Source organism: Sinocyclocheilus anshuiensis, unplaced genomic scaffold, assembly GCF_001515605.1.
Source record: "Sinocyclocheilus anshuiensis isolate Anshui unplaced genomic scaffold, SAMN03320099.WGS_v1.1 scaffold603, whole genome shotgun sequence".
In the NCBI taxonomy this organism is placed as follows: domain Eukaryota; kingdom Metazoa; phylum Chordata; class Actinopteri; order Cypriniformes; family Cyprinidae; genus Sinocyclocheilus; species Sinocyclocheilus anshuiensis.
Genome location: NW_015551055.1, coordinates 975,787 through 990,367, shown reverse-complemented (window position 1 = coordinate 990,367; position 14,581 = coordinate 975,787). Strand labels below are relative to the sequence as shown.

Here is a 14,581-nt window from a genome sequence, read left to right as displayed (position 1 = left end):
CACCCGTTTCCGCGACAGCAAAAGCAATGGAGATGTCATAAAAGTAGTCGCACAAAGATGTAGAATGGCTTCAGAAGACTTTGAAACAACTCAAATGATCACAATCAATCGAATAATTTCCAAGCAGAATGAAAAACAAAACAATACATTTGATAAATGTATTAAACAATCATTGTGTTAAACATATTTACTTTATTTCTTAATGGGATAGTAGAAAATTCTGTCATCATTTACCGACCCTTGCTTGACATCAGAGAACCAATGAGGTTTGTTGTCTTGTGTCAAAGCATGTACGGTCGAGCTTTATTATTTGATGTGCAAGCTTCAATTGTGTTTAGAAGATGAATGAGCCACTTTCCTGTAGCTCCTGTAGCCTGTAAAAAGAAAGAACTGCTAAAATGTAAATGCGAATTCAATGTACATTGTCAAAGTCAAAGTACATTGCACAGTTTGGATACAAGCATCTGCCAGATGCATAAATGTAAATGAAAGAAAGTCTTATTGGTTTGGAATGATATAAGGGTAGGAATGAAATAAGGATTGATGACAGAATTTAAATTTTTATGAACTTTGATAAAACATATCCCTCTGGTTTGTTGGGGTCAATTTGACCCGGAGAAGATTTTATTTTTCCGAAAATACTAGTTAATGTTATTGCATTGGACTCAAACTTACTGACTTTGTTTACACAGGGTATAAGTAAATCTCAGAAATTTTGGGGGAATTTTCGCAATTTTTTGTGGGTTTTATTTCACCTAGTCACACTTGTGGTGTTCCTGGTCAAAAATGACCGGCCCACAAAAAATTGCTTATAAATGTCTCTTTTTATCAATTTGTTTTCTTTCATTTAAGACTGGTTTTGTGTTTCTATTTGCATCAGGTTAATTGTAGGCCTCATTTATCTGAGAGTAGGCACCTCATTTTTTGAGTGAAAAAAGCATTATTTATTAATAATTTTCACAATATGAGATAAAAAATTATGAAAATTTGCACTATCACACTCGAGTCCTTTAATGTTTAATCAGGAAGTTTGATTGGAAATGCTTTTATTTTGTAAAAAGAAAATGGCACAAAGTCACACTTGTGGTGTTCCACAACCATTCAAAGTGAATGGGGAAGAATGAAAGCAAGAGAAACAACTAGTGTTCAGGAGCATGTTGATTATGCTCACATTTGTACATGTGTGCTTGCAAACATAAAGGTCTTGGACCTGTGCATGTGTGTATGCATGCCCCCCCCCCCCACACACACACACAATAACAGCACAAACGGCATCCAATATCCCTTTTATCAATCTGATATTTAAAATCTCTGAATAAAAAATAAATCAAGGTAATTGCAACTTCTCACTATTCTAACTTTTTTAAAAAAGAAGATGTGAGATAAACTCAATTGCAAGGAAAAAAGAGTTGCAAGATATAAACTCGCAATTGCGAGAAAAAAAGAACTGCAAGATAAAGTTGCAATTGCAAGAAAAAAAGTCAGAATTGTGATATAAAAAGTCTCAATTACCTTGTTTTACCCAGTTTGAGTGTGTGTGTGCGTGAGAGAGAGAGAGAGAGAGAGAGAGAGAGATTGACGAAATGATTTTCTGCTGTTTAGGGTAGGATGAAATAGAGAGCATGTAATACTCGCAATAGTTTGTATACATGAATGTGTGTGTGTGTGTGTGTGTGTGTGGTAGCATGAGTATGCATGCTCATGCACAGGTCCAAGGCCTTTATGTTTGCAAGCACACATGTACAAATGTGAGCATAATCAACATGCTCCTGAACACTAGTTGTTTATCTTGCTTTCATTCTTCCCCATTCACTTTGAATGGCTGTGAAACAACACAAGTGTGACTTTGTGCCATTTTTTTTTTTTTTACAAAATAAAAGCATTTCCAACCAAACTTCCTGATTAAACATTAAAGGACACGAGTGTGATAAACAGTACAAAGTTTCATAATTTTTTTAAATCTCATATTGTGAAAATTATTCATAAAAAATGCTTTTTTTTCACTAAAAAAAATGAGGTACCTACTCATTTACCTGCACATAGAAACACAAAACCAGTCCTAAATGAATGAAAACAAGTTGACAAAATGATTGAATCCAATATTTGGTGATAATATAGCATAATGAGTGTTACAGGAATCTGAACACAACCAGAGGGATATAGTACATGTCAGTTTGTTTATCTTTCAAATTTTCAGAGGACCTCTAGCACCCTCTTGCACCAGGTTGAAAACCCCTTTATGTAGACCATTTCTGTAACTTACTAATTGTAAAAATGCTACAAACTGAACAGCTCAATAGCTCTTTATGGTCAAGTCATTTTTTTTCTTTTTGTATAACACTTTTCACAATTTGTATAACACTTTTCACAATACACATTTCACAGTTGTACTGTTATATTGTGTAATAATATTAATCTCAACATCCCATCCACCAATCCATGCATCCAACCAACCATCATTGTATTGGCATGTAATACCTTGAAGTCAAATCATTAATAATCCTGCATTAACCAATAACACTATGCTTTTAACACATGCCTTAATGGATTCAAATATATACTTTTCCTTCGTATTTTTCCTCTGCTCGTTCCTTTTATCTGCTGCAATGGCCTGCTTTTTTCAAGGATATCATTTTTTTCTCCACATTAAAAGAGTTTTTCTTTTTTTTCACCAAATGTTATCTGCTGTTTCACTGTTTTATTCAGCAGTTTTTTCCACTCTCATGCATCAAGGTTTTTCCCCTTCCCTTTTTTATGTGCACAATTTTTTTTAGCATCGTCTTTGATCAAACATGTGTTTGGATTGCAAGTTTATTTTCTTCAGTAGTGTTTTCTCATTTCCACCCCGGCCATGTTGCTTTATGTATGTCAGTATGACAGAGTGCAGCTTTGTTTTTGGAGGGTCATTGCTGAGGAACAAAATATTGTGTTTGTCTGAACGCAAGTGTGTTTATATGTGTGGAGAGACTGCAATATGCAGTTTTCCTGCATATGATACATACAAATCAAATGGTAGGCTGAGAGACAGTATGTAAACGAAAACCGCTGGAAAAGAAAAGAGAAGGATAACGAGAAAGAGTCTGGAAGAGGACAGACTGTCTCAGACAATGAGGAAAGGTAAAGAGAGCTTAACCTTTTAAGGGAAGGGAAAGAAAAACTGTCCATCTCTTCTTTCTGGATAGATGAAGGAAAGCTGCAGAGCGAGACGGAGCAGGACCTGCGGGCAAAATCTGTTTCTCAGGTCCTTTAATCCAGCTCTCCTCTCACCTCTGCTCTGTTCTCTCTCTGTCTTTGTACAGCCCGAGGCTCTCCATCACTTTCCCGCTCTGAGGGGCTCAAGGAATGTGGGGAACGCAATAGACGTGGAGAAAAAAAATGCAGGATAGTTGATGAGAGAGAAGGCCCAGGAGGGTTTTATTCTTGGTTGACCTTAAGCAGGTCTATATAACAACTGAAGAAAGCCATCCGTGAGAAGGATGTTTTTATTTATTTATTTTTTATAGAATAGACTATGTAGTTACAGCATCTAATGACAGGTAACTTTTGTCATTTTGTAATACGGTAAAAAACGTATTTGGTTAACAGGAAATACTCTTACTATATACAATGAAAAATAATAGATGTAATTAATAATAGATCTATTACATTTTTTATAATTTTACAGTAAAATGCTGTTAAAAGTACAGTTTGTGAAAGGTTAAAAAGAACTGTAATCTTACAATTTACAGTGGAAATAAACAAACTGTCTTTCCCACAATTACTGGCAATAAATCAATTAAAAATTGAAATTAAATAATTACGTTTTTTTTTTTTTTGTGTGATCATGCCTTTTTTACCACCTGTATCATTATTGGTGGTTCTAAGTACAGATACAAAATAGGTATTAGTATATATATATTAGCATGCAAACATTCTGTGTGTTTACTAATGACACAATCTGTGTTGTATAAAGCACTATATAAATAAAGGTGACTTGATTTGACTAATATTAGTGTAGTATACAGATTCAGGAGTATAGATTATGGTGTATTGATGTAGCTATTTATACTGTAAATGCCTATTGCTGTTAAAGACAGTACATGTGAAGGGTACTACTGAGGCAAGCTTGTTTTACACACATTCACTAGATGCAGCTGTTAAACTGTTAAATTCCTTTCACATGACTCACATCAGGGCTTCAATGCACCGCTTTGACCTTCACAAGAAAAGTGTTGCAGATAGCATCATGGAAGGACTATTTTATACAGTTGCTACATAGAAAGAGTGCAGGAAGTGCTTCCAGTAAACTAGAGGAAGGAGGAAAAGTCCTTGCGATTGCTTTGATACAAGGCAGCAAGCACATTCCTTTTCTCTAAATGTCATGATATGCATTTGGCCTTGTGTTGTAAGACTTGGGGATCAGTCACTCTTCCGTCTTGTTTTGATAATCCAACTGGCACCACCCACAACATATATATATATATATATATATATAGCTGCATCTGCATAGGATCACTGAGGATCGTTTGGGCTTTATGTTTTAGAGTTCCTTCTAGCCTTTTGACATTTGCATATAAATTACAGACCTGGCCTCACAGTCTACGTTTATATGGGTGCTAAATTTCCAAGGGTCTCTCCCCACCATCCAGAAAATGCTAAACAGAACAGTACTCTGGTCTCCCCATGTGACTTCAAACACATTTCAAGGAGAAGGCGATCACACTCAACACCAGGCACCAAATGCCTATGTGGCCCGGTGAATTACCCCCACACTTACATTACACTTGGTATCAAAACAATCTGCTCTTTATTTCCTAAACAATGGTCTACATTATGTGATTATGAAATGCATCATACTATTTTTACTATACTTTGGATAAAACTGCACCAATTCTCCAGACCAGCAATAAACATGCTAATGGGCTGTAAATGGAGACGAAGAAAAATTTCTCCAGCTCAGAATTCACACCTTGTATTGGCCATTCCACCAAAGATTGGTCTGACTGGGGGACCACCAGAAGACCCCTACAAACTCACTGCAGAGAGTCTTCGTGAGACACACGCCCTCTGACCTTTTTGGCACTTTACTCACTAACCAACTTTGTTTGAATTACCCGTGGACCAACTCCTCCCAGAAGACCCACAAGGGACAACTCCAGCACGCTACGTTGAACCAAAGACTACAGAATACCCAAGACGTGTCACAGTTATAGTTTTGAATGGGGAAAAATGCAACGCTCAATATGACCGCTCTATCGAAGGAAGCCCCACCTTCTGAGTAAAAGACCTAATCGGTAATTGGTAAAGTCATCGTGGCACTGCAGCTGCCGTTAGAAGACCCGGTTGCTATAGAAACAGTCAACATTCTGAGACGCACGCTTAGTACTGCACATGCGCACTGGATGTTATGGCCTGAAAATAAGCATTTTTATTTGAGCAAAAGAAACAACATTTATGAGACAGTTGTCAGATTTCATTGGTGATTTCAAATATACTATTTAATCATAAGCTTGGCAAACAGTTTTGGAGGATTTGATGTTTCCCCATTCAAAGAGATAGGAGCTGCACTTGCATGCCCGAGAGGCGTTTCAAAGATGGCCGCCGAATGACATGACTTGTCTTAAAGGGACTTTGGTTGAACTCATCCTTACCTGATTTTTCATACTAACCAATGCAAGTAACCTTTCTAGTAACTGTTAGATGCACTGTAAGTTTAATCCCTTTTTTAAAAAGGTGATTTTGGTTTCTTGCAGGCTCTTAGGGTTAGGAATGTGTAAAGCTCGCCATTCTGTGTCTCTCTCTGTCTCTTTCTCTCTCACTCACTCACTCACTCACTCACTCACCTTTACCCTTTTGTAATCCTACATATATGCTTAGTTTAGCTGTGTTATACCTAGTCCCATTTATTAAACTTTATCATATACACTCTTGATTGTCTATGTGTTCGCTGCTCACGAATCAAGGTCACTTAAACGTTTGATTCTGTTACACTCTTGTGCTGTTTAGTATTAACTGTAAGAAAGCTATCCTTCTTGGCCAGGAGAATAATCTTTCTTTGATTTGATAAAAGATTGTACTATCAGACATATACAATATTATCATTATAAATCGATATTTAACCAGCAACATACAGGAAAAACCTCAAATATTTATCTGGTAACACTTTAATTTGGGGACCTGTTCTCACTATTAATATAATCAACTATCAATAAACTCCTAATTTGCTGCTTATTAATAGTAAGGTAGTTGTTAAGATTAGGTATGGGGTAGGATTACGGGATCTAACATATGGTCATGCAGGATAAGGCATTAATATGTGCTTTACAAGTACTAATAAACATCCAATAATATGCATGTTAATAGGCAACTATTTAAGAGTTAGAATTGGTACCTAAAGAGTTACTATTTCTTTAAAATAGTAACTTTTTTAACAGCAACAGATCTCAAAAGCATGAAATTGACATGTTTTTTCCTTGTCTGCTGCATTTGACAAGTGATCGGTCACATGACAAATGTTCCCGAAACAAACATGGCAGCCTCCGTGTCACGTACCTCAGAAGAGTCTGTTAACAACATAACATCTGCCTTTGAGACGAACTGAAATGTTAACAGTTTGTGGCTATTATGATTATATAAAAAGCAATTTAATGTAATTTATGAGTGAAATTTTCAGTGATGCATACATTTCATAGTTAAGAATTTATGCAACATGAAATACTGTACCATATTTACTCTAAAATACAGTAAGGTTAACAGTGTATTATGTTGAGGGTTGCATATGTTTCATATTGAGTATATACCATCACCTTAATTTCTCCTTGCATTAATATCTGTTACATATTCAAAGCTGTACCTAAAAATATTACACATTGTGAACAATTGTAAAAGGCATAGTCTTTGTCTAACTGCCTACAAGTGAGTACAGTGAGTACACTAGCTCATTAAATTCACTTACACTATCACAAATCATTGTGTTTCAAACACTTTATTAATAAAGAGCTCACATCTGATAGCTTTTTTTGTTGTAATTCTTTAATTTATTGTATTATTTTTCCATCCTTATTAAACATCTCTTTAATATGATTACAACAAAGCAACAACCATCTGGACAAAGTTTAGAGGATAAGTTTAGAGGATAACAAAATAAACATTCATAAAATCATGTAAATGCAATGTACAATTTCAACTGAATGGCATCAAAATACACAGTTCAAACAAAACATTAATTTTCATCACAATTTAAATGATTAAACTAAAGCATTTGGAGCTTTACTTCTTCTGATTCAATAGTGAAATCCTCAACTGAAATTTAAGAGTAATTATCTCAAAAGGATACAAAGAAAAAGCTTTGATAGGCAATAGCTGTAATTATGAAGATAATTATGAAGTTCCTTCTATACTATATAAGTAGTAACTGTAGTCTTGTTAGTTCAATAGAAATGTTCCACATCAATCCCACAAGCTGTTGATTCCAAAAAGCAGCTTACAGTTTCTTATTGGTTGACCTGTTCCCTTGTAAATATCGGAACACGGCAAACCATCAAACAGTGCCTTTTTTTTTAAAAATACACAAACACATAAAGCAGCTTTATGTTTAATTGAGCAGCTTCAATGATCACAAGTTCATTTTGCGTGTGTCTTTGGTATCCCTGGTAACATGTGGGTGTCTGTATGCATCTCTGGCTTTCATATGCATTCACACAAAATCATGTCATACATGCACTCAGGCTGTTTCTCTGAAAGCACACCATAATACAAGCTCGACATTTGTGAGAACCATGTGGAAGTCATATGATACACTGAAAAGCCATTGTGAAATTGTATCACAATGGAAGACAGCTCTACCTCACTGCACTAAGCCGTTGATAAGCCAGCCAAAAGATTCAGAAAAACTGAATGCATCCATGAGCTCATCTCTTCAGGCTGCATCAACTTTTTAATCAGTTTGACCATTTCTATTTTGGACACTATATTGCTAAAATCCAGATTTCTGATTGTGAATCCCAATTTCAGCTCGTATCCACCTTGAAATGTCAGTGAGGTTTCTATATGAAATTATAATCAAGGCTTATTTCAAGGTCAAGTATGAAATATCTTGTGCAGCATATCATTAATAACACAGACTGAAGACCATCATTGTTAATGGCATCAGTGATTCTCCATAATTACGATCTCTTTTTCTACAGCATTAAAATGGTCTTAAAAAGCATTCTGCTGAATGAGAAAACACATTGTTTGAGCCTTTAAGTGGGATTTATGTAAACATATTACATTTGCAAAACATTTTGAAGGATTTGTAAAGTGAAGCTTCTCTTTGCTGCCCCACAGACACTCATTTCGCATTTGTTTACTTCATTATTGCTTGTGTAATGACTTGCTGTTCACTTATAGTGGCAGCGCAAACCTGAGTGCTCCTGTGGTGCAAAGGTGATGGAGTGATTAAAAATAAGAGCAGGATCAGAGAGAGGAGGAGAGAAGAAAAAAATCATAAGGGATTTGTTGTGCGGAAACTTTCAAAAACATTATTACACACATTTACCACAGTGCATTAGCTACACTCACATTCCTTATAATCAACTAGTCCAAAATAATGGCTGGTTTTGAATCTGAACTGTGTTCATAATTACTCAACTTTATTGCTTTGGAAAGATGTGCAGAATGACGTTATTATGACGATACCGTGCTTAATGTGCATCTACTAGAATATCTGCTGGTATTAATATTTCAGACATTTTAGAACTGAATTTACGCTCCACTAACATGACATTAATACAAAACTGCTGTTCCTCTTCAAACTTACAACTTGCAGTGATTCTCTCTCACAAACACATTCAGTACACAGATGCATAAAACTTAAGGGTAACACTTTCTATGAAGCCTGTATTTATAATACATTATAAGAGTATTCTTAAGGCATTATAATGAATGCATAATGTATTATAAAAAAATGTATAATATGTTGTATATCTCATAACAACAGTTTTAATGCATTATAATGTTTACTTATTAGTGGTTATAGCTTTTAAGATTATGATGATTTATAATACACAATGAACACAATGCATCTACTTAACTTACAATGGATAATATTTCCCATAGTTATAATGTATTATAAGTCTCATATCTTGCCATTGTTAACTTGTTACTTTACTTAAAGCAGGCAAAGACCACTTATAAATAATAACAACAACAATGACAATAACAATAAAAATAATAAATAAAAATAATTTTTTTTCTTAAACAGCTGTAAGATCAGATATCTGATCAGATGAATGTGTTATATGGCACATTTTATTTTAACTACTGTATATTTATTGTAATATCAGTAAGACACTGTACAGATCTTAAATAAATAATGTCAAGAAATGAGACTTATAATCCATTATAAATTATAGTGTATTTAACATGGTGTTTATTGCATTTTATAAATAATCATACTCATAAAAGTTCTAACCACAAATAAGTAAGTTTTATAATGTATTATAAAAAATGTATTTGTTATGAGATGAAACAACATACTGTAAGTTTTTTTTTTTTTAAATAATGCATTATGCATTCATTATAATGCCTTAAGAATACCCTTATTCTGTTTTATAAATACAGGCTTCATAGAAAGTGTTACCAAATTAAGTTATTGTCATCTGGATTCGTAATGCATCTTGTTAATTTGAATATATTATTAATTCACTTAAAAAAATTATAAACTGGAATGATCAGTCTGTAAATTATTCTTATTCTGAAAGCTCAGAAGAGTTATGAACATCATGTAATATGTAAAAGAAATATCAAAATCATCACTAATTACGACACCATCAGTCCACCAAATTACAAGATCGCTTTTAAAATGTTTTTTTTTCTTTCTTTTTTATATAAAAGAAACTTTTAACCTCTGTAGCTTTTAAACTTTATTCGGTTATTTCCAGGATGAGATCATCCCCTTCCAGGCTGCTGTCAGCATTGACGTGCACCTTGGATATGATGCCTGAGATTGGTGAGTTGACAACTGTCTCCATCTTCATGGCGCTGAGGACGCAGAGAGGCTGACCTTTCTCCACCTTCTGGCCTGGCTTCACCTTTACTTCCACCACTTTACCGGGCATGGGAGCTCCAACCTGTCCCCACACGTCTTTCAAGGCTTTAGGGTGAAAGTGCATCTCCTGGTGGAGCAAAAAGCAGAATGAGATGATTACAGGGGAGACCAGAGGCAACGGAGACATTTTTCACATTTTCCCTCACAACTCTTTTCAAACTGCTTGGCATCCTCTGCTATGAGAAACATATAAGAGTAAATGAACCATTCAAATATTTTTTATTTTATTTTAAATATGTTTTAAAGATCATAACACTAAATATAATAAAATAACAAACAAACAATAGCAACACTAATCCACTGTTTCTCAAATAAGAGCACACCTCAAACAAATAATCTTTCTGCTTTAATAATATATATTTTTAATATACTTAATACTACTAATTAGTTTGTGCCATAGTATGCACCCGATTTAACATAATAACAGACACGGCCACAAAGTGTGAGGCTTCCGGTCTCATTATCGTGAAAAGCGCTATACAAATAAACTTGAATTGAATTGAATTGAATTCGCTTCCAGTTATTTTACCTGTACAAAAACAGTTCTTTATACTGCTTTACTTTGCAAACTGGTATTTTGTTATTATATTATTTTAATGTATTTATAATAATCATAAACACACTGGTTTAAACACACCATTTACTGCACTTTGTTATTCTTCTTTTTGTTATTTTTACCTAAAGCAGCTAATGAACTGGAAGTCTCACATTCAAATAAATTAGCTAACGACCGCACTGCAAAATAGGGTGGATAATGGATAGAATGATTTCTGAATGATCATGTGACACTGAAGACAGGATCAATGGCATTTTAATATTTCACAATATTATCGTTTGTACTGGCTTTTTCCCATCTAGAAATAATGTTAATTGCATATTGGATAGATTCATTCATTTTTATTTCACAACTAGAGTTACGTAACTATTGTTCCCCCAACCTCACAGCCATGATAAATAAGGCAGAAACCTGCAAAAATGAACTTTATGTGTCATCATGAGGAGAAATGCTCTTGTTGTGTTCAGGCAGAAGGAGAGCTCTTCTGAGCATATGCTGAGTAAGTGTCATCACTCTGACTTATTTGACACTAAGTGTGTTTAGACCTGGGTTTGCCATACTAAGCCAAAGAAGACAATAATAAACAAAAAGAGCATCTACAAAGAAAGGAAACCATCTTCCACTATTTGAATGTTTGGCTACCAGAGAGGATATCTTATAATGAATGATTCATCTTTAAAATGATGTGTTATGTGTGGGCAATGAAAGTGAGATCTCCAGTTCTGTCAATGCATGCTGTTATCTACCAAATTTTTACAAGCAGTGTGGTGCAGTTACAATTGCTGTGTCCGTGGCTGACATAAGTTCTTACACAGCACAACTGACGTGTAATGAAAACGTACACTGTGATTCCTGATCATTTAAAAGATGTTTTTAACACTGCTGCCTCTATGTGATAAACGCTAATGACAGCAAGAGCAAGATCATTTTTAGCTTATGACAGAAATTATTCACACCTCGAGAGAGAAAAGGGAACATTCGCAAAACATGTCTGAATGATTGAGTGTACTGTTTGCATCAGGATAATTGCTTTTCAGTGATGAAACAAAGCAATCTAGGGAGGAAAATAAACAGCGAACAGCTACCTTCATTGCTGCCGTATCCTTGACCAAGACCGAACGCAGCTGGCCGTTGAGTTCAAAAAACACCTCTCTCTGACCTGACTTGTTCAAGTCACCCAAGGCCAAGGCTTTGATGTGCAATGTTTTCCCTCTCTCCAACTCAACCTGTGAGAGGAAAGAGCCAGAGTCATAAAAACATAGCAAATAAAAAACATAGCGAATACAGTAGCTACTGTAGGCATGAGAAATTAAATGCAGTGATTGAGCTGAAAAAACAAACAAAACCGGATCGGAACACAATTGGCCAAAAAAACCTAGGCAGAATTACGGCAGATTAAGGGACGAGTGATTAGCACAGGCCTCTGGGCACAGGCATTAGGTCTGTACCATGTGCTGTTTGGCTGTGGAGGGGATGCTATTTTCTGCGTTCGCCTCAGTGACAGCTTAATATAGCTCATGCTAATCAGCCACGACTAACATCTCATTTGGACAGCTCTACTGGGTGGAGAAATAAATAAAGTTATTTAACTTCAGTCCCTGAGAAATTTGCGATTACTCATGTTATCCGAGGAAAATCGACTTCAGTTTGAAAGGGTACAGAGAGACCTGGTTTGAAAAAGAGATGCAAGCGAACTCTCAGTCTAACAGATCTGATGTGTAAAATGACTCTGTAGGTAAGTTTGTTTCACTTCTCAGAGCGTGATCAGCTATGTGAGTCCTGCATCTGGTACTCGTTCTCGTGGTGCCTGCAGTAGGACTCTGAGACACATTCATGCCTGCCAGGTAACACCCACTTCACTCATAACTGGGTTTTAGGAGCCAAACACACGGCTAAGCTCCAATCAACACATTTAGAAACACCGTAGGGCATAGCTGGATAGGGATGCAGTCGTACCAGTTTGAGCTTATTCATAAACTAGCATGGATAAAGCTAAAAAAAGTACTCTAAACTCTCTATTAGAGCTGTAAAATAACATTTATATTTTATCTGACTTCACAAAGAGAGCCTAGATGTTCAAAGTAATATATTTTGAACACAAAAGAGGCATGCTATTCAATCTTACTATGCTAATCAATTTTACAACCACAGTCACAATAAAGTGTGCTAATAAACTTTGTGAAAGTGGAGGCTAGTTGAGGACACAGGAAGTCTAATTTTGCAAATCTCCCGGTGAGAGAGCAGTCAGGCTCTTGGCTAAAGCTTAAAAGGTCAAATCCCATAGTGTTATAAATTTAACAGGGTGAAATATAGCTGAAATAACTTAGTACAAGAAATAAGGCACAGTGAAAAATACACAGCTCTGCTAATACGTTTACATACCCCTTGCAGAATATGCAAAATGTTAATAATTGTAACAAAATGAGAAGGATCATAAAAAATGGATGTTATTTTTAGTACTGTCCTGAATAAGCTATTTCACATAACAGATGTTTCCAAATACAGTACTCCACAAGACAAAATAATAACTGAATTTATAAAAAACGGACCCAGTTCATAAGTTTACATACCCTGGAATCTTATTACTGTGTGTCATTACCTGGATGATCGACTACGACTGTTTTTGCGTTTTGTGATAGCTGTTCATGAGCCCCTGAGCAGTTCAACTGCCCACTGTTCTTCAGAAAAATTGTCTAGGTCCTGAACACTCTTTGGTTTCCCAGCATCTCCTGCATATTTGAACCCTTTCCAACAGTGACTGTATGATTCTGAGATCCATCTTTTCACAATGAGGACAATTGAGGGACTCACATCCAACTATTTCAAAAAGTGAAATAATTTACTGATGCTCAAGAACACAATGCATTAAGAGCTGGGGGTGTAAACTTTTTGAATTGGATGATCGGGGTAAATTGTACTTATTTTGTCTTCTGGGAAACATGTATTTTATGTACTTTCTGAGAGCAGTAATAAATGAAAAAATATGATCTTTAAACAAAAAAAGAATAATGTACACATCATCCTGTTCAAAAGTTTACACCCTCTGGACAGGGGTGTAAATTTCGTCTAACAGTAGGGGGGGACAATAAACATAAAATTTCTCAAAAGCAATTTTTGAAGGGAACACAAATAATACAGTTAAAATTGTACTTGTAAGGAAAAGTTTACACAGAAGAAAGCCTTACTACTATTAGTGTAACAGGGAGACCGTGCCAAATTAGACAACTTCAATCTGTTGTGGTCGCACCGAGACAGCGCTCGTGTCCGTTGTAGACATTACTATCCGTCAGGCAGGTAACGTTATTATTGCTAACATAGCAGACTCATCGAAAAATACATTAGCATCATCTGTATTAAAGAGAAAATAATCACTTCATCCAATATTTAAGTGAATAAAATAGCCTTGGCAGCCTTGGAGTTCCACAACTATTGACTTTGTTCTCTCTCACCGGACTGTGTGTGTGTGTTGTGCAGGTGATGCAGGGTTGCCAGGTTTTCGCAACAAAACCCGCCCAGTTGCTACTCAATACTAGCCCAAAACTAGCCCAATCGTGGGGGGCTCCCGGTAAAAAAATTAAAAAAATTCACATTCCGGGGGGTAAAATACACGTTTTTCGGCGGGGTTCCTCCGGTAAAATTCGCATGCGTTATTGGGGTCGCTTCAACCCACGGACATGAAAAACAACCCGCGGCAACAGTGTTAAAGTAGCCCATATCCGCGGTAAAACGTGGACTTGGCAACACTGCGGTGATGTAAAAGAGGAAAGCAGGCATTTGGATCAAAGCACTGTGAGGCAAGGGAGGGGGAGACTCAAAATATTTCTAAACTTAAAACGCATTATTGCCCCGTTTGCGTTGTTTTACTAATTACAAAGTTATTTAAAGTATAAAACGTTATTTACAATACACAGCGTGGTTTTTAATCATATTTTTAGGGGGGACAACCCTCAGATGGG

The 14,581-nt window shown here is 35.7% G+C and overlaps 1 protein-coding gene across 1 annotated transcript in view; it reads right to left on the bottom strand.

Moving 5' to 3' along the window:
• Nucleotides 1–9,600: 9,600 nt before the first annotated feature.
• Nucleotides 9,601–14,581, bottom strand: part of LOC107661964 (pyruvate carboxylase, mitochondrial-like) — a 211,738-nt gene continuing 206,757 nt past the window's right edge. The window contains exons 20-21 of the mRNA XM_016451788.1: nucleotides 11,711–11,851; nucleotides 9,601–10,136 (exon numbers count right to left, since the gene is read on the bottom strand). Coding sequence (XP_016307274.1) covers nucleotides 9,885–10,136; nucleotides 11,711–11,851 — 393 coding nt within the window. The 3' untranslated portion in view covers nucleotides 9,601–9,884. The remainder of the gene's footprint in view (nucleotides 10,137–11,710; nucleotides 11,852–14,581) is intronic.